A 21,864-nucleotide genomic window follows, 5' to 3' on the forward strand; every position below is an offset into this window, starting at 1 on the left:
CTAAATCACTATTCGTGGCAACTCTAGTATTAAGTCCCTAACTTACATATTACGTAGAAAAAAGCGCGGGAAATACGTACGTAGACGGACGCGTTTTTCGATTTAATTAAATTTTATTTTTAGTATTTGGATCAGTAGTTTAGTGTAGTTTATGTATATGTAAAGAAACTTGCATGTTTCTTTGTTATGTACTAGATGGCGCCATCAGCTATTTGAAGTTTGACAAGTGAAAATTCATCGTTATTAAATTCAGTATTGTTTGATTGTGAAATTGTTCTAAAAAGGAATTGATAATTTTATAATAAACTTTTAATGTCGTTTCCTTGTTTTCAGGTAGTGTAATTAAGGTTTAGAATAATGTAATTAGTATAGTGTGTTGATAATAAAATAAATATCCTCGTTTTCAGAGCAACGTACTTAAGTAAAGTACTTAAGCAAGTAGCGTTTACTAAAGCAAGTAGCATTTACATGTTTCAACTAAAGTACTATCCTAAAACACTAAGATAATGTAAATCGGCCATAATACGGCTAATACCAATACCCAAATTAGCACTGCTCCCTTGTTCAATGAGTCACAACTAAATTCCTCTAATCAATATAAAAAGACAGTAGCACGTTTAACATATCAGCCAAGTGATGCAGCATTTGTTGTTCACATTCAAAGAGTACAGCCCTGCGATTCTGTAACTCACTTTTCGAACTCACACAGCGGTTTTCGCATCGGCGGTCGCTCTCAAATCAGTCGTGAAGCAGTCATTTTATGATTGGGCATTCTGAAAAGGTGGGAGCTTGTAGTTTATTGTTTATCAGAATGCCAAATCATAAAATGACTGCTTCACGACTGATTTGAGAGCGACCGCCGATGCGAAAACCGCTGTGTGAGTTTGAAAAGTGAGTTACAGAATCGCATGGCTGCAAACTCCAAATGACAATATGTTAGTCCACCCAATTGATTTTGGCCGTTTCTTAAAAAGAAATTTCATCCACATTATTGTTAACGGCAGCTTAAAACGCATTGGCCTTAATTAATAATAACCAGGAAAAAATAAGACGAACAAAAGTTTATTTATTTATTTATTTTCTCCACATCACTATCTAGTCAAATCGCGACGGTTATCAAAGGTTTTTTTAAAAAGGAAAACTTTATTAAGTAAATTACACTTAATATTCTTAACTTATAGTCGATACGAGACTCTTATTCTAAGTTGGTCGATGTTAGACCCTATCACTATGGTGGTCGATATTAGACTACCTTTAATATAATTATAATCTTACAGCTAAAACCCCTTACATGATAACTTTGATTCGTGGAACACAATGGAATAATAAGACTAAGCATTGATTGCATTAACGCTTATAGTGCTATTTGGGTATCTGTGTGACATTGTAACTTTTCCCTCCTTAAGCTCGAAATCATCTGAAGAACAATTTTTCGGAGGATGGTTTCGGCCTTGAAATATTATACATGTTTTTATCTTTTTGTATGCCAGAAAGGATATAAGACTTAAAATTAAAATTACATATAGAATTATTGTCCCTAAACTGACACTATTGGTTTTCACTACACTATCACTTTGATTTTCACTGTTTTGTAGGGCGTATGATAATACTTTTAAATTGGTTAAATCAACCCCATTCAGCTTAACAGGATTAATGTTGCTCTGGATACTGATCTTCAAATTTTCAGGTAAATTTACTAGCGGCAGCTTTTGAGATATAAGCTTCTCACCGTTACTGCTATGTATTCTTAAATTGTGATTTGCAATGTTATATTGGCATTTATCTTCTATGGTTAATAAGTAAGTATTTATGAGAGTGTAATGTAAAATTTCATTATCACAGGTTCTAACCAGATCAACAGGTGATTTAGAGTAGATTATCCATCGGTTAATCTGTAAAAGTTCCACTTTAATTTCTTCGAATTCTATTGGAATTTGTTTGCAAGAGACGTTGTGAGAATATTTCATCAGGTCCAGGATACAAGTGTCTTCAACAGGTACCATGGTCTGCAGCTCATCACAGAGGTTTATTTCTTCTTCTATATTCTTACATGGTGTCGACAGCGATTTCGCTTTCAACCCCTTCGCAATAAGGTAAGGATACTTGGGTAATATTATTAAGGTAAGGTTTGTTTCAGGTTGGGTCATAGGTAAGTGTACAATTTTATAATAAAAATAAGTTTCTTTCTTAACTAAGGGTATTTCTAATACTAAAGTAATAACATTGTTCTTAAAATACGATTTCAATGTCATGGACTGTTCAATTCTTACAATATTTTCAGGAATTACTTTAAATATCAGCTTATCTGTTTTCTCTATGATTCTAAGTACATTAATGAGTTCATTAGTATTAATTATAGATTGATGTAATACGCCCATTCTACTGAATGCTAAAATGTTTTCAATCTCGGTCAATTTTGTGTAAATTATTTGAAAATTATGTAAGAAGGAATTATAGATATGTGTTATTTGGTTAACATGTGAAATAATTGAAATGTCTTTAATATTTTTATTAATTTTATTAATTGCATCACTTAATTGTTCGAGATTGTTTGTAATATTTATAGTAGAGTTTGCAACAAGTCTTATCATTTCGGATATAACAGTAGTTTTCTTTTCCAGAGAATGTTCACGAGATTTTAAATTTTTTATTAAGTTGTCATATTTAATAGCATCATCGTAATCCAAATTTCCTGTTATCATTTTAACTAGAGATCCCAAAGGATTAATGAGTCCTCTTTTCTGTCTGTTAATTGGTACAATTTCTGAATATTTGTTTAATGTGATATTTAACATATAATTAACTTGAAGCTTAACATCATGAAAGTATATTAACGAAGAGCTACTGGTATTTAACTGTATTTCTACTATTCTATTTAGTTCTATATACCTATGCATATTTAATTCTAATTCTTCCTTAATAAGTTTAATATCTAATGTCTTAATTACTATCCACTTATCATACGTAATCATAGCGGTTCCTTCTCTAAGAGGAAGAACGCCTGGATTCTTCTCAACCTTTTGAAGTTGAAGGGCCCGGATCGTTACTGCTTGGGTCACTAGCAGGACGAACCTGTGGGGGACGTTTTATGTCTTTTATTGGAACATTTTTATCTTTTGTGCTAGTTTCTACCAATACTACATTTCTTTTTATTTTACCCTTAACTTTTGCTTTTTCATACCTGGGCTTATCCTTGCTTCTACGTCGATTTATGCCTTTAATAAAAACATTATCACCTTCATTTAAATCAAAATTAGTTTCTCCTACTCTACTTTGTTGAACTTTTTCTTTTCTAGTTCCTATTTTATCGGTTAAGTATTTGTATAAGTAGTGAGTTCTTTTTGCATGATCCCTAACTAGTTGTTGAGTATATTCTTTATCAAAGTTTAAATTGAATTGATTGTTATTTTCCGTGTGACCAAATACTACTTCAAACGGAGTGAGACCTGTTACTGAATGGATTGTTTGATTGTAAGCCATTATAGCATAAGTCATCACTGATGTAGCATCTGTGAATTTATGTTCATATTTCGCAAGTCTATATATTTCTAAAATTGTGGAATGGAATCGTTCTATTAATCCCATTGAGTTTGGATTGTTAGGGGTGCCTATGTGAATGTCTATTTTATATAATGTCATTAAGTCTTTCATGAGTTTATTATTGAATTCAGAACCAGGGTCTGAACTGATTTTAGTAGGTACGCCGTAGAATGAAAAATACTTTATAAGTGCCCTGACTACTTCAGGTGTTGATCTATCTGGGATTTCAAAAGCTTGTGCTAACTTACTAAATGCGTCTAATATGGTTAAGTAATATTTTCCTTCTATGGAGAATAAATCTATAAATAATCCTTGAAAAGGTCTTGATTGAGTCTGTGTAAGTTGTAATTGAGGTTTAAATGGTCTACGATCGTATTTCATACGTTTACAAGTGTCGCATGAATTTATTAAACTGGTTACGGTTTCTTCTAAATTTGTCCAAAAATAAACTCGTTTTAAATGAGAAATTGTTTCTTTAATACCTCGGTGACAGGTTTTGCCTACGTGATACTTCATTACTATTTCCTCTTGTTCTTTTTCGTCAGTGACATTAATTACTCTTTCAGTGCATTCATAAAGCTTTACGGTTTCCTTTCTAAATAATGAAATTAATACTTGTGTGAATAATTGTCGGTGTGCTTTATTTTCGTAATAGATAAAGTATTTAATTTTGGGTCTAATATATTCTTTAAGAAATTTTTTTATTAACTCGGAATTATCTAGGGGTAAGTGAACCTCTAAAATCTTTTGCTTGGGATGTGAGCGAATTTTAACTGAAAGTTCATTTTTAAACCATGGGTATATTAATATTTGGTTTGGTTTTGTATCTATAGCTTCGTAAAGTATGGGAATGCCATCAGTATCCATATCTTCAGCAGAATGTGCTGTATCTGTACTAGAGTTTATTGTTAATGTGCGTGATGATGACCTGGAATTAACTCGAGATGAAATAGACCTAGATACTTCAGAAAAAGACATAGAGTTACTGTTATCATTTTCAGGTTCTTTACTTTGGTTGTTTTGTCCTAATCGTGTTATTGAATCGGTTAATTCTTGAATATAGTCTTCAAGATTTCTATCAGAGTTATCTACATTAACTACCATTGATTGATTATCTTTATCGTTTTTACCTAAAGCATTTAATTTAATACGCGAGAGAGCATCAGCATTGGTGTTTTGCTTTCCATTCTTATGAATGACCTTAAAGTTGTATTCAGCTAATCTGAGTTTATATCTAGTCAATTTACTATTTGGTTCTTTAAGAGAATCTAGCCAAGCTAATGGTCTATGGTCTGTATAAATTGTAAATTTTGTTCCATATAGGTATGGACGAAAGTGTTTAACTGCCCATACTATCGCTAATAACTCTTTTTCTATAGTACTGTAACGTTTTTCTGTGTCATTCAAAGTTCTACTAGCATATGCTATTGGTTTATCACTGCCTACTTGGCCCTGCGAGAGTACAGCTCCAAGTGCATAGTCAGATGCGTCAGTTGTCAAAATAAAAGGCTTTGTAAAGTCGGGATATTGGAGTAATGGTGCATTAACAAGAAGTTCTTTGCATTTTTCAAATGATTTTAAATAATTTTCATTAATTACAATTTTACTGTTCTTTTTTAGACATGCTGTCATGGGTTGTGTAATCTTTGAGAAGTCTTTTATAAATTTTCGATAATAACCAATAAGTCCGAGAAAGCTCTTAATTTCTGTCGTAGTTTTTGGTACTGGGTAATTAAGTATAGCGTCTATTTTGTCGGTATTTGGTTTTAGTCCGTCAGGTGTAATTGTATGTCCTAAGTAATTTGTTTCTTTGCAAAAGAATTCCGATTTATCGAGTTGGACTTTAAGGTTGGTCTTTCTAAGTCTGTCGAATACTAGTTTTAGTTTTATTAGGTGTTCGTCGAGGCTAGATGAAAAGATAATTATATCATCTAAGTAAATTAAGCAATGTATGCCCTGCAGTCCTCTAAGAATATTGTCCATTGCTCGTTGGAATGTCGCTGGTGCGGTCTTTAACCCAAACGGCATTCGAAGGAACTCATAGTGTCCAAATTGAGTTGAAAAGGCAGTTTTAGGTTAGTCTTCTTTTTCTATTTCCAGTTGGTGATAACCACTAGCCAAATCAAGTACTGAGAAGTAACAGCTTTTACCTAGTTTGTCAAAGAGGTCAGTTATATTAGGTAATGGATATTTATCGTCTATTGTAATGTCATTCAGTCTTCTATAGTCAACAACCATCCTAAACTTCTTTTCACCACTAGCGTCGATTTTTTTTGGTACGAGGTGTACAGGTGCACACCATGGAGAATTAGATTCTTGTATTACATTATCTTTTAAAAGTTTATCTATTTGATTCCTAATTTCAACAGCTTCGGCTGGAGATTGACGATAAGGCTTTACGTAAATTGGGTCTTCATTAGTTGTACGAATTTTATGCTTAACTTGATTAGAAAAACTTAATGGTATATGCTCGCTGTAAAAAATATCTCTATATTCAAAACACAAATTAAAAATTTTAGTTCTTTCTTCCTCATTCATATGTTCAAAACGTAATTTAGACAAATTTTGTTTCAGAATTTTATCAATTTTATAATCATTAATTGTTTGAGTATTATTTATATTAATTATTTCTTCATTGTAACTTGTAACTATCAGAGGTTTAGTGATTTTAATTTCATAGTTTTTATCAGATGAATTTTGTATTATAGTGGTAGCATAACCGTTTTCGCATTTTACAAGAGCAGATGGTGTTCTTATACCTTTACCAAAATTAATTGAATTTAATATTGCTTGTCCATTGGGAAGATTAACAGGAACCTTAACACGAGTTTGAGATCGTGCATCAACATGAATGGCAAATGGTGGACTATAAATAATTGGTATTTCTGTGTCACGAGTTCTTAAAATTTGATTTTTCATGTCTATATTAGCGTCAAGTTGTTTTAATAAGTCTGATCCTATTAAACCGCCATAATCGCTATCCACATTATAGATATAAAATTTATGATAATCTGTACTACAAAAAGTTTTAAAGAGAGGTATATAAATTACTTCGTTATGGTGACTCTGTGCGTGTGTACTCACGACTTCGAATGGCTCATAATATTTAAATTCTGTCAAATACTTATTTACTATTTCAGGACTTATAAAGGATCTTGAACTACCTGTGTCTATCATAAACTTACTATTTATTTCGGGAATTTCAATATGTGGCAACTTTAAAGCACCGTGATGATTTAAATGTATTACTTCGGTTTGTCGGTTATTGAGGCTTGTGTATGAAAATTTTCAGGTTCTGAGGTGTCAACCGCTTCTTCTGAATTTTGTTCTAATTGACAATAATTATCTGGTGTAAAATCATTCGGATCTATATTATAATATTCATAGGGATAATTATCTTCGTGTGTATAAAATGTTTCATGATCGTAATCTGTGTAATTATTCATATCGTCGTTCATGTAATTTGTATAAAATAAATTATTTGATGTTCTTGGTGTCATAAAATTTGGCTTAGCTTGAGGCGCCGTTCGCATCGATACATCGTTATCATATCTATGTACCGGTTTTGGTTGATGATTTTGTGGGATACCAAATTTAAATTGTTGTTGATTCGTTGTTTGGGGGAATTGCCTGTATCCAAATTGAGGTGGTCCACCACCAAACTTAAATTGAGAATTATTAGTATTATTAGGATTATATATCCCTTGCTTTTGGTTGGTACCGAATTTAAAATTAGAGAAATTAGGTTTAAATCCTTGAGGTTGTTGTTGTGATTGTATTCCGAATTTGAAATTCATTGGAGGCTTATTTTGGTATTGGGGTAATTGATTAAACTTATTAAAATTATTTTGTGAAAAATTATTTCGTGATAAATTATTTTGTGGTAAATTATTTTGTGGAAAATTATTTTGTGTTAAATTATTTTTTTCATTAATATTTTGAGTATATTTTTGTCTATTAACACTCCGTGATTTATATTGGTTAAGGAAATTTACTTCTTCCATTACTACACTGAGCGCGTCTTCTAGAGTTGTACATCTATGTAATCGGACAACGCGTATCATATCTTCGGGCAAATTGAAAAGGAAAACATTTAAACATGTATGGTTATATATATTCATCTTCGCGTTCTTAATATTCTCGTCCTCTATTAAATTAATTTTTGAAAATAATGTGCTACGGACGCTTTGGATTCGATTACAAAAGCTTAAATATGACTCGCCTTGATTAATTTTAATATTTTCTAATTCAATCGAAATACATTCTTCAGTTCTAGGATCTCCGAAATGTTGGATAAGAGTTGTTCTTAGCTCCTCCCAATTATTGATGTCTTGTCTCTCGCTTATTAAGTGGCTCGCCTTACCTCTAAGGCGGCTTGTTATAACATGAAATATGTATATATCTTGTGCTATATTCGGATGTTCTGGCCTAAAGGCTCTAATGACATACTCACTTTTATTTAAAAATAAATTTAATAGTTTTTGTTCCCCATCGAACTTAGGTATGATATTTAGAATATCAGTTGGAATAGTGCGTATTTCTTGCATTTTTAAGAAAAAATATTTATTACAATAAAAATTAAAAATAATATAAATTTATTTTCTTTACTTACTTAATAATTCAATATAATTCTCTTTTTTTATTTCAATTAAAATCTTTATCAACTTAAAATATCTTAAATCTATTTTACACAATACACAGTCAAACGGAAATAAAATGGGACAGGTTGGAATGCGAAGAGGTTTACTCACATAAGTCTGCAACCCATTTCTTCTATTTATAACTGCTTCTGCTTCTTTCACTTTTTACCTTTTACCGTCGAATTACGCGATCAATAATGACTTATTTGTTTGGTCGTAAAATATCCGTTTAATGCGTAAAAACACACGCGCAACCCTACACTCAGACTGATTTTAAGTCTTCACAGGCACAGGATCACGACGGATATCCTACCGGCTGCGCCAGTCAAATCGCGACGGTTATCAAAGGTTTTTTTAAAAAGGAAAACTTTATTAAGTAAATTACACTTAATATTCTTAACTTATAGTCGATACGAGACTCTTATTCTAAGTTGGTCGATGTTAGACCCTATCACTATGGTGGTCGATATTAGACTACCTTTAATATAATTATAATCTTATAGCTAAAACCCCTTACATGATAACTTTGATTCGTGGAACACAATGGAATAATAAGACTAAGCATTGATTGCATTAACGCTTATAGTGCTATTTGGGTATCTGTGTGACATTGTAACTATCTTTACAGGCTAACCTAATACAATAGTGTGGTCCTTAAATATAACATATCATAATAGAAATAAATTAAATCACACCATTTACCATTTACAATTTATCATTATATACAAAATGTTACAGCATTTTGTATATAATGATAAAGAAATGCTTAAAATTGGTGAAATAATAATTACTTAGACGACTGGCGCTTCTAAACGGGCCATGTTTTGCTGCAATTGATGGCTGCAACACTGTGGCCGGCAACATTGCAAACAATAGCAGCCACACTTTGCAATATTGCAGTAATGTCCCGGCCATATAGCCAAACATGTTTTGTATAGCCACATATGGCCGATGTTGCCCCGATGGGTGGCCGGACGATCGCTAGGCTATCGAATTCAACTGCAATACTGCACAGCCAGTTCTCTTGTTGTTTCAGTCACTCTCTTTGCTATGGCATAGTGTATCCTTTTCTACGCGACATGACGTTTGCTTTGAGTGAAGTGTGCCTGTTGCTTTATTCTGTGTTTTGCGATCAGCTGTATTTGGCGTTAAATTAAATATTTATTAAAATTTAGGCTACTACGTAAAAATGACTGCTACGTGGTCTAACGAGAAAATTACTGATTTCATTAATGAAGTACATTTATACCCTGAGTTGTGGGATATAAAAACCGGCATATACAAAGATAGGAATGCTAAAAAAGATGCATGGAATGAAATCGCCTTACAAAAAATTCAGAAGCCTAAGAACTTACGCAAATAATGAGGAGAAAAAGAAGAAAAGTGGTAGTGCTGGCGGTAAAACAGTAAAGTGGTTTGCTTACGATGCGCTATCGTTTCTCTTAAAACAAAATTCCGCTAATATAGGATTAGTTAGTGAAAATGCAACTTCTAACGTAAGTATCTTTAATAAAGTATTTTAGAAATTAAAAATGTACATATCTGTGTATTAAGTATGCATCATATCGATTGATAACTTAAACTTCTTCCCTCTGAATGCTATGTTATGTTACTGAATGTTATGTTATCTTGAACTTGTTCCTTCTAAATATTTATCTTGCCATGCTACTCGCCCCTGCTCTGTCATAAAATAATGCATAAATTCGTCTCTTATTGCTTTTGCTCTTGTGGTTGCATTCCTTCCCAATATTCTTAAATCTGTTAAACTTTGTTCGTCATCTCTCCATGAGCCTGGCATTATTCTACCAACGTCAATATCTTCACTATCAAAGGTCCCAGGAGGTGAATACAGAGATCTTGCTCTTGTATTTCGTCGCAAAAAATTATGTAAATGTGCACAAGCCACAACTATATCTTGCACATGTTTTAACTCAACATCAATAGTTGTGTGTAATATACGGAAAACTGAACACAAGATACCAAAAGAGTTTTCTACAATACGGCGTGCTCGAGATATTCTATAGTTACATACACGTTTTGGAGATCCTATGTTCAAATCTAACGTATAGGGCTTGAAAATATTCTCTGTTAAGGGAAATGCATCGTCTGCCAGGAAAATATACGGTGTTAACATTTCTCGGCCGGGAAGGGTTTCAGGATGTGGTATGTTGAGAGTTTGACGCAGAAGTGCTTTCCCAAAAGCTGTATGTCTAAAAACTCCCCCATCAGATATACTTCCTTGAACTCCAGCATGTACATATAGAAAATTGTAACGTGCATCTGTTACAGCAAATAGCACTATGCTATAAAACTGCTTATAATTGTAATATTGACTGCCACTGTTCGGTGGACAGGTAATTGCGACGTGTTTGCCATCTAGTGCACCCAAACAGTGAGGGAAATTCCAACGATCCTTGAAATCTTTTGCAACTTGTTTCCACTCTGTGACTCCTGACGGCTTCTGAAAAAGTTTAAAGATATACTAACAATTTCATGTATTCACAGGCGACTGAAACTACACACACTGACATCAATGCTGACCCACGTGAATTCGTAGAATTAGAAACGACTGGCTCTTTGGAAGCCGTCGATACTACTCCAAAACCACGAACTAAAAGGTCCAAGACTACAGATCCACTATTAGAAAAGGCTCAAAATATTATACGCGATGCTGGCGAAAAAAAAACGAATATGCTGCTTTCGGAGAGCATGTTGCCAACAAAATGAGTAAATATGACGACTAACGCGTTCGCAGGCTGAATTAAAAATCATGAAAATACTATTTGAATGTGACATGACAATGTACAGAACTCGAGCTTCTAGTACTGTACTAGTAGTAGCTAGTACTTCAGAAAGTCTATATTCAGACTTATCCACACCACCTCCTCAAAATCCTCAATCTGAAGATAACGCCGTTTCAGATAAAACACAGTCAAAATTAAATTATGAAGGACTTGTTATGAAGGACTTGTGTCGTTTACTATCCAAAATGATGCATGAAACTGAAAATTAGAATTTTTAAGGACTACCAAATTTCTTACTACGATTAGCCACTAATTGTTATTACTAGAAACCTTTTATTATAAAATTTTAAAAGTACATAATAATTACTTTATTACTAATTACTCCTTATTAATAATATTTATAATAGCAAACTTAATAAACCTATGTCAACTTACCTTGATGTATTCTTTTAATCCTTCTATAATAGCTGCACACACCTCTGGAATAATAGTAGAAATCGAAGCATCTGACACTCGGAACAGGTACATCAAACTTTTAAATGAATCTCCAGTTGCCAAAAACCATAGAGTTATCGCCAATCTCGTGGTAACAGATATTGCTGTTCTCATGTTTGTATCATTTCTTTTTATTTTTGGTCCAATTTTGTTTAAAAGAAAGACAAAGTCGCCTTTTGACATTCTTGTAAATTTCTTGAATTATTTATTATCAAGGCTTATTTCAAGACTCAAATTGTCTAAGGTTTCACGCCTATTTAGGTAAGGTCGAATCCACAATCTCTTCTTTTTCTGTTTATTTTTTAAAACAATAAAAGCTGCTGCGATCAGTGTGATTTCGTCACCCATTGTTGCCGGTTTGTGTGGCCCGTTTAGGAGTCTGCATCATGGGCCATACTATTGCAGACATATTGCAACACATTGCCCAGCCATAGATTGTTCGGCCATCAGCTGCATTAAAATATTTTTCTAATGGCCGGACAATTAGTGGCCAACAGTGCAGCCATCAATTGCAGCAAAACATGGCCCGTTTAGACGCGCCATACAGGAATGAACGTAAATATTTTTTAAATATTGCATAAGTCTTGTATTTTATTATTACAATAAAATTGTATTTTGTTTTGAACAATGTAAATATTAATTATAACATATAACATAAAGTGCGATTTTTGTGAACTCACTCGGGGAACATGTAAAAAGATCTGTGCCGTCCGCTACTTCATTGAGTATATGAAAGGTGCGCGTTATCGCAGCTTTGCCTAGCAAATTTGTTCTAGCACTGGGCACTGCTAGTAGACGTGGAAGTAGAATAGATGCCTTACATTATGCCCTAAAACAGAAGTGGAAGTGGCATATAGCAAGATACCGATAATAGGTGGACCTTAAAGACAACTGTATGGAACCAAGGAAGAATAAGAAGAGGTCGCCCAAAAAAAAAGTGGATAGAAGAAATAGAAGCGATAGCAGGAAACGAATGGAGAAGGAGCCATAGACAGAGTCAGTTGGAAAAAGATGGAAGAGGCCTTTACCCGTGAAGGGGTTCCGATCGTCGGTACTGAAGGAAGCTAGAATATAGAATGACAAGCAAAAGAAAAAAAAATGTGTGCGGGTACTAGGTGTACACACGTAAGAAGTGAAACTTCTTTATGACCTTATTTTTCGAAAAATGATCTACTATATGCAACTTTACAGAAATTGGTTAAATAAAGTTAAATTAGATAAAGTTTAACAAAAGGCTTTTCTTATCATAGACATGAATACAAATACAATTATTTCATTTTAACTTATTACTGTACTACTATGTAGTACTAAGATTATTATAGAATTTCATTAATTGTAATAGAATTATTAGTATTACTATCATTGTTATCGTTATTATATATTTTTGTTACTATTGTTACTAATGGCTTCGAATCTTTTCGGATCAACCGTGGTAGGGACAAGAAAAAGATGGCGCGTAACCGAAAAATGTGACAAATGTGTGTAAATTGTTTTCCAACGCCGATAAAGAAGTTTGACTTCAAAAAGCAACATGGCGCGTAACCTACTACAAAATTTCTCCCATACGTCGGTAAAGAAGTTTCACTTCAAAAGATGGCGCGTAACGGAAAAAGATGGCGCGTAACGGAAAAATGTGACGCGTAACGAAAAAATGTTACACTAAATTTTTTTCCAACCCCGATAAAGAAGTTTCACTTCAAAAAAAAATGTATAAAAATGTAAAATAATCTAAGCTGTGTATTATAATTTGTTTTTGTCAGGATTGGAAATAAAACGGGCTTTATAATTTTACCAGGACGCAAATTCATTCCTAAACAGCTCTGCTTTACAATCAGTCGAGTATAAATTTTTTATCCCAACATTTACTGTTACCAGTCTGGGTGTTGTAAGAGGCATACCTGCTGAGTGGTCAGATGAAGAAGTTACGGAAAATATTAATGTACCAGACACCAGTTGGATTAGGAGTGAGACGTATTTACCATACCAGGTTTGTAAACCAGGGCTTTGCTTCGAAGGACGGCGCCCTGGTACGGGAAGGAAATACTTGCAAGTATGAAAGTATTTGCTGTGCTATCGGGCGAGAAAATACTTGCATAGGAAATCGATCCATCTTATTATACAAATAAGAAGCAGAATCGTATTTGCAACAAAAAATACGTGAAACTTGCAAGTATTTTTTTCACTGAGACCATTATGGTCTTTATTCTTAAAGTGACACGAGTCAATTTCCTATGCAAGTATTTTAGTATTTTGGCGGCGCCGATAAAGCCGCGAGAAATACTTGCAAAAACTAAAGTATTTGCTGTGCTATCGGGCACAGGGCTAAAAAATACTTGCATAGGAAATCGATCCATCTTATTATATAAATAAGAAGCAGAATCGTATTTGCAACAAAAAATACGTGAAACTTGCAAGTATTTTTTTCACTGAGACGATTATGGTCTTTATTCTTAAAGTAACACGAGTCAATTTCCTATGCAAGTATTTTAGTATTTTGCCGTGAGCCCTTCGTTTACAAATAACCGTCATATACTGATCAAAATAAGGAACATAATTGTATTAACATTCAATAATCGTAACTTTACTCTTTCTTTTGACTAGTTCACGCTATTCATTCTTATGTCTATACACAAAAGACACATAATTGCGTGTACAAAAGTATTGTTTTAAAAAATATACTTATGTGCCACTTAAAGTTTGTTTATTTCAAGTAATAGTTTAGTTTCCGTTTTTTTATTTTTTGTCAGTTGTGATTTGAGTGCGAGCTTGTTACGTCAACGACTAACCGTGACCTAAATTACAAGCAATTTTTCGGGAGTTTATTGATTTTAAAGTCAATTTTCGATTTATTATATAATATAAATTAGTGAGTGTATAAATGTATAAAACTGTTATTTTTTTAATACTGTGTTTAGTTTAATTTCGCGAGTTTAAAGGACCGACAATTTTTGAACTCGAAATAGGTAATAGAGTGTAAATAAAACTGTGATTTCGTCATTAGATAATAGTTAAGTTACAAATATTTTTTCCGAAGTTTATTGAATTTAAAGACAATTTTCGAACTATTAATAGTGAGTGTATAGATGTATAAAACTGTTATTTTTTTAATTCTGTGTTTAGTTTAGTTTCGCGAGTTTAATGGACAGACGATTTTTGAACTCTAAATAGGTAATAGAGTGTAAATAAAACTGTGTTTTCGTTATTAGATAATAGTTAAAATACATAGTTAGATAGGTAGAAACTTGTGCTAAATAATAATATAGTCACAAACCATGGCTCCAAAGAAAAGTTTGGCTTGGGATCATTTTGTGGACAAAGGTGAAAATAAAGCTGAATGCAAAATGTGCAAAGTCATTATCTCATACAAATCAGGAGTGTCAAACCTTACCAAGCATGTACAAAGAAAACATATTTCCGTTAACTTAGTGAGAAGGGAACAACAAGTGGATCGTCAAGAAGAACAAGAGGTACAGGCGCATACTTCACAAACTGCACAAATTACGGCAGTCAATACTGCTATACAAACTATCGCATCTAATACGATAAGGTCCAATCCGAACCCATCCAGTATTACAGCATTCCTTCGGCGCGATTGTCAAAAAATAAAAAAACAAATTGATGATCATTTAATGAATTTGTTCATATGGGACTTACAGCCTTTTTCAATAGTAGAAGACAAAGGATTTCGCGAATTAATAAATTTTGCTTTCCCAAATTATACAATACCATCACGAAAGTATTTCGCCAATAATTTATTGCCGGGGCTATATGAAGAAATAAAGATAAATACAAAAACAGCTTTAAATGAAGATGCAAAAAGTGTATGTTTAACGACCGATATGTGGACGTCACGAAATAATGATTCTTACCTAGCCGTTACGGGTCATTACGTAGATAAAAATTTTATCCTTCAGTCGGTTTTACTGGAATGTAAAGTATTTGAGAGCAGTCACACGGCACTTCATATAGCACAAGAATTAAGAAATGTGGCTCAAGATTGGAACATTTTAGATAAGGTCCTCCTTGTAGTGTCGGACAACGGGGCTAATATAAAAAATGCCATACTTCAATTAGAATGGAGACATTTTGGCTGTTATGCACACACACTTAACCTAGCAGTACAAAAAGTGTTATCCCACTCAAACGTAAATAGCATAATAGGCAAAGTAAAAGCCATAGTATCCTACTTCAAAAGAAGTAATTTAGCCTGGAATAAATAAAAAAAGTACCAGGAGCAGGCCAATAAAGTAGGGGGTTAAATATAATGATCACCATAAAATGCTTTGATACCCTTAGTTCTTTTACCAAAAATATATACTTAACACCAGATAAATAACGTCTAAAATTACAATAGTACTAGCTATTTTAGTCACGACTGCACTTCAAATTGTATTCGAACACCAAATGTAGTAAATGATCACCAAATCTTAGCGAGCAAATTAATGCGCTATTTCTGCCTAAATAAACCACTATGATTGACATAAAATGTAGGCTTATTACCAAATGAAGCATTATGATGCCATATTAAGTTATGTCTGCGGCTTACGATCCTCTCCCACCACACCGCAAGCGCCGCGCACGCCCGGACACGATCGCCAATTTAGTCGCGTGCGAGCACTTGCTTTTATTGGGTGTGTTTTGGTATCTATCTTCTTTGCAATGGCGAATGAAAACTTAGCGGGACCGAGTTCGTGTGCTCCGCTGTTGAGTACTTCATCGGAATCAGATGAAGACGAATATAAAATCACAGAGCATACGAAAAAACGTCGAAGGCAAAATAAAGTTTGGGTTTTTGAAAGAAAATTTATAACTGTGCGGAGCGCTGAGGAATTTATCAAAAATGAGAAGACCTGGTCAATACAAAAAATTCATACGACTGAAGAAGGAGTAAAACGTTACTATCGTTGTAACAAAGTGAAGCTTCGGGCTGAAATTCAGTGTTCTGCCGCGATTTATCTTTTATTTGACGCATCGTGTGATGATATATTATTATTTCGTACTGAAACATGTCACGACCATGAAAATTCTGACTGTCAGTCGACTAGGGGAATAAATGAGGCAACGAAAAAGGAAATAGAAAAACTATTCGAACTGCGTTTGAAACCTAAATCTATTATGAAGAACTTAAGTAAAATTAATGGACTAGTTCTGCCGACTAAGTTACAGTTAAACAATTATCTTAAAATCATACGTAAGAAAAAATACGGGCCATCGGTAATAAGCTTGGGACAGCTTGAATTATGGTTAAAAGAAAACTCTGAAATACCTGATGACGGTCACGAAGTTTTTGTTTTGGCGTATGAAATTTCTGAAGATGATTTAGATCAGAACTTCCGGTTCATGTTAACGACGAAATATTTAATTGGTCTATCACGCCAATGTTCTGTTCTTCACGCGGATGCCACATATAAGCTCATTTGGCAAGGGTTTCCAGTACTTGTGATTGGAACTACAGACAGAGATAAACATTTTCACCCATTTGGATTAGCTGTGACAACAGCTGAACGAACGGAAGACTTCATATTTTTATTTTCCGCATTAAAAAAAGCAGTTTTCTCAATATTTTCATACACTTTAAGTTGTAAAGTTTTGGTCTGTGATGCAGCGAAGGCTATACAAACTGCCTTTGCGTGCACATTTGGAACAGATACAGTCATAAGAATGTGCTGGGCGCATGCGAAAAAGAAGATGCAAACAAGAGTAGAGCAAAGTGTGCAAAAGAAATCCCAAAAAGAGATCTTACAAGATATTGATGCTTTACAGTGTGCCTCAACTCAGGAAATATTTGATCGAGCCAGCGAAAAATTTTTGGACAAGTGGAAAGCCGAAAAAGATTTTGTTACATACTTTGAAAATGAATGGCTAATACTAAATCGTTTCTGGTATTTGGGCGCATCTCTGGGGACTCCTGCTACAAACAATGCTCTGGAATCTTTCAATAAAACAATAAAAGATGGTGGCACGCTTCGTGAGCGTCATCCTTTGGCGCGGTTCTTAGTAATTGCTTCTGATATAGTCAAGGACTGGTCTAATGAATACGTGATTAATAATACTGAGAGACGGTTCGCTCAACTGCCGACAGTATCTTTAAAGATGTGGACAGAAAGTTACCAATGGGCAAAACTGTCGAAGCAGGTGCCATTAAAGAATAGTACTGAGCTAGTTTGCTCATACAGAATTCCAGCTGGGTCGGATTTAGATTGCAAAAATTATGAAAAGCCATGGGAGACCTTTGACGAATACAAAGAGCAACATTTTAGAGAGTGGGAAGTTATAATGCCCCGAGAAAAGGAAAATTGGTTACACGGCACATGCAATTGCCCAAAGTTTCTCAAAGATTACATTTGCAAGCATCTCGTTGGATTGGCGATTCGGCTTAAGCACGTCCAGCCACCTTCAGAGGCCAGAGCTATTCCGATTGGCATGAAGCGCAAAAGAGGACGACCAGCCAAAGCTAAGAAAGCATTAATTGTGCAGTGAATTAATACAGAAGACTGATTCTTCTTAAGATTTTTTAAATGCTTATTATTAGTTTAGTTTTAAGATCTTTGAACTGTTTATTATTAGTTTTAAGAGGACTATCTTTTTAATGATTGTTTCAATAATTAAAAAAGGGATTATTGAAATTGTAAGAGTTTTATTTTTTATTTTAGGTATAGCATTTGGTTGTAAACGAAACGCTCAAGATAATTTTTTTTTGTAGTGGTTAATCAATTTGGAGACAAAAAGGTTAGGAGTAAATTTACTTTACTGTGTTTGGCAAAATATTTTTTTTGCCGAGGGTAATTTACTTTAATCGGATAACGAGATTTTATTTTTTTGCATTTCATTTTAAATTAAAATATGGTTAATAATTTGGTTTTCATTAACTATTTTTGGGCTAACAATGAGTTTTTTGGAGCCAGTTTGCTTAAATAGGATAGCAAGATGTAAAAACTTTGGTTATAATTTTACATTAAAATGCTGTTTTAATTTTGGCGATCATTTACTACTTTTGGGTTAACAATGATTTATTTGGAGTCATTTTGCTTAAATAGGATAGCGAGATGTTAAAACTTAGGTTGTAATTTTACATTAAAATGCGGGTTTAATTTTGGTAATCATTTACTATTTTTGTCTGTTATATGTTACTATACCTGGTGGTAAGTTAAACATAAGCCATAAAGTAGTGAAGAGGCCAATTCAAGATGTCGCTACAAGGTGGAACTCCACATTTTACATGATAGAGAGGTTTGTCGAACTGAAAGACGAAATCAAATGTGCTTTGAGTAATTTAGACACTGGCAATTTGATTAATCTTACTACATATGAATGGGACATTTGCCAGTCTTTGGTAGTAGTGTTACAACCATGTGAAGAAGTGACAAGAGAGATGAGCGGACAGAAGTATGTTAGTGGAAGCTCGGTTATCCCCTTAACGATTGGTCTTACCAACGCTCTCAAAGAAATCGCAAGTCAGACATATCGGCAAGAAAATAATATTGACATTTTTCCTGATGAAGTGGAAATGTGTCGACAGGATCTGCTTTCAGAAATAGGCACGCGGTTTTCTAATTTGGAACAAAGCCGAACTTATACCGTCGCTATGTTTTTAGACCCGAGATACAAGTTATACTTTGAGAACGAAAATGTTGCAGACAGCACTAAAAAGTATATTGTGGGCTTAGTAACCGCGATGATAAATGAAAATGAAAAAAATCAGTCTTCAGCATCCACTTCTAATATATCAGATAGCCAGGGGAAAAAATCTAACAGCCTATTATGGAAACACTATAATAAACAAATGCACAATGTGCGGCCAGCTGGCACAGCCAATAGCAGAGCCATAATTGAGACGCAAAAATATTTAGATGACACAGTTTTGTCTCCAGACACAAATCCTTTGGAATGGTGGCGAATAAATCAGCAAATATATCCAAATTTAGCCAAACTAGCCAAAATTAAATTAAATGCAATGGCTTCTAGCGTGCCTTGCGAACGTCTATTTTCAGTAGCAGGGAACATATTGACGGAAAGGAGATCCCGACTCGGGAGTCGAAAATTAGAGCAATTGTTGTTTCTCCAACAAAATAAAAAATGATGATTGAGAATTCTATATATATATATATATATAATAAAAAAAAGTTGTACATATATAAAATGAAATGAAATCTTTTAACTACGCCTGCTAATACTATATTTCACAACTAGCTGATAAATGACCGTAACACTATTAGTAGCAGACAGTCCTAAGCCTGTGATTAACAAAACAAAGTAGGAAGGAAAGATTTCATTTATAAAAAGCCGTGCAAGATTGTGGTACACACACTGTACGATACGATTGCCACCAAATACTTGCAAGTATTTTTATACCTGGTTTTCGTACCTGGTATTTTTACATACTCGTACTTGGAAGCCCTGGTATTGAATTTTGCAAGTATGTCTCATCCCTAAGTTGGATGTGGTCCAATTTTAGTTAGAGGAATGAGACGGCGTATCATTACTACTAGTAATGGCAATGGCATTGGCAAATGGCATTTGATGGACAAATACAACTGAATAACAATCCACGATTTCAGGTCGAAGACAATTTATTCAAAAAACCTTGCTAAACCTTATATTACAAACCACATACAACGATAGCGCGATTCAGCACAATGCAGAAAACGCACAGCGCCATCTGTTGGTGAATTTCACAACTAAATACCATATTGTACATATTACGTTTGGACAACTACCTAAGCGAATTTTTATTTGCTACAATGTTGCAGTTGATCTTTACATTTTCCCCACAATACAGTGTTATAATTGTTGCAGATTTGGTCATGTAAAGCATATTGCATTGCATGCACTGTTTGGTCCCCAATCTACAAGAAATATAAAGAACATTCAAATAAAGTTTCTTAAGTTTTAAGGATTTCCGAAAGTATAGTAGCTGTATGGATTGCAAGTACTTTGGTATTCAATCATTAGAATGTAGACGTAAACAATACGACCTTATGTTTTTACACGCTATTTGCAACGGTTTAATTGACTGTCCGCAAGCCCGGACATTACAAAATAATAGGCGCAATGCCTTTGATGTCATGAGAGGCAGATCTAACTCCCTCTCCTCCTGTAACGTGGATAATAGACAATAACAATTAGATATCGGCAACTGGAAAACACAACAACAACATAAAAATATAAGAAACCAAATAACTAAAAACCAACAACCTCCCCCAAACCGACTGGTCCTCGTGGGGGAAAATGACCACGACCCTCTAAAGATAAGAAATAACAGGAAGAAAAGTCTGCCAAAACGCAATGGAAAGGAGTATTTTAGGTATAAAAAGAAGAGATTGAGTAAAATTACAAGAAATTAAAAAGAAAACAAAATTCAAAAATGTACACACAATCTACAGACAGCTTAAATGGCGTTGGACCGGACATATGTTGAGAGAAAGTACAGAAAAATGGACAAGGTTAGTAACTGAGTGGTATCCAAGAGATACCAGAAGAAAAAGAGGTAGGCAAACGAAAAGATGGGAAGACGACTTCAACAAAATAGCTGGTCTGGTATGGACTCGTTTAGCAAAAGACAGGAATACGTGGAAATCTTTAGAGGAGGCCTTTGTCGACAGACAAGCTGTTCCAGACAAACATCCAGTTGCCGAACATACAATGATTAAACCAATTTAATTTAGTAAGTACTTCGAAAGTAATTTAAATTTAATTTAGTAGAAAAGTATTTAGAAAGTAATTATGTTAGGCATGTATTAATTAATGAGTATTATTGTATGATAGAAACAGCAATAAAGGCTATTTTATTTATTTATATTTATTTATTAATTGACTGTCCTGACTTATTGTCGCTTTTACTATTTCACACCCCTTCTTTATACAATAAAAGGCAAACCCAAGTATTTAAAATTCCTCGGTCTAATACAAACTATTTACGTAACTCAGTCATGTATCGTATACCTTCAGATTATAACACAAATTACCAGCAAATAGACATTTAATGTTACTAAAAAATGCTAATTTAAAAAAAAATGTGTGCGTGTACTAGTGTACACACGTTAGAAGTGAAACTTCTTTATGACCTTATTTTTCGAAAAATTATCTATATGCAACTAACTTTACAGAAATTGGTTAAATAAAGTTAAATTAGATAAAGTTTAACAAAAGGCTTTTAATATCACAGACTTGAATACAAATAATACAATTATTTCATTTTACCTTATTACCACTAAGATTATTACAGAATTTCATAAATTGTAATATAATTTTTAGTATCATTGTTATAGTTATTATAAATTTTTGTTATTAATGGTTTAGAATCTCTTCGAATCAACCGTGGTAGGGACGAGAAAAAGACGCGCGTAACGGTCAAATGTGACGCGTAACTGAAACATGTGACGCGTAACCGAAAAATGTGACGCGTAACGAAAAAATGTTACACTAAATTTTTTTCCAACCCCGAT

The 21,864-nt window shown here is 33.7% G+C and overlaps 1 protein-coding gene across 2 annotated transcripts; it reads right to left on the bottom strand.

The window, feature by feature from the left end:
• Positions 1-9,669: 9,669 nt before the first annotated feature.
• Positions 9,670-12,255, bottom strand: LOC125058919 (putative nuclease HARBI1). 2 transcript variants are annotated; one of them, XM_047663059.1, is made up of 3 exons: positions 11,360-12,255; positions 10,387-10,641; positions 9,670-10,356 (listed from the first exon to the last, which is right to left on the bottom strand). In XM_047663059.1, the coding sequence occupies exons 1-3, from the start codon at positions 11,600-11,602 to the stop codon at positions 9,805-9,807; spliced, it is 1,050 nt and encodes a 349-aa protein (XP_047519015.1). In that variant the 5' UTR covers positions 11,603-12,255; the 3' UTR covers positions 9,670-9,804. The 2 variants fall into 2 exon arrangements, with proteins under 2 accessions (XP_047519015.1, XP_047519014.1); XM_047663058.1 differs by having other exon boundaries at positions 9,670-10,641.
• Between the last annotated feature and the right edge of the window lie 9,609 nt (positions 12,256-21,864).

The sequence above is a fragment of the Pieris napi genome, chromosome 18 (genome assembly GCF_905475465.1).
Source record: "Pieris napi chromosome 18, ilPieNapi1.2, whole genome shotgun sequence".
NCBI classification, from domain to species: domain Eukaryota; kingdom Metazoa; phylum Arthropoda; class Insecta; order Lepidoptera; family Pieridae; genus Pieris; species Pieris napi.

Bases quoted from the DNA above. Each gene is read 5' to 3' on its own strand.
- LOC125058919 (XM_047663058.1), bottom strand. From the start codon at position 11,602: ATGTCAAAAGGCGACTTTGTCTTTCTTTTAAACAAAATTGGACCAAAA. The intron at 10,642-11,359 runs GTAAGTTGACAT...AAACTTTTTCAG, and splicing joins GATTAAAAGAATACATCAAG to AAGCCGTCAGGAGTCACAGA.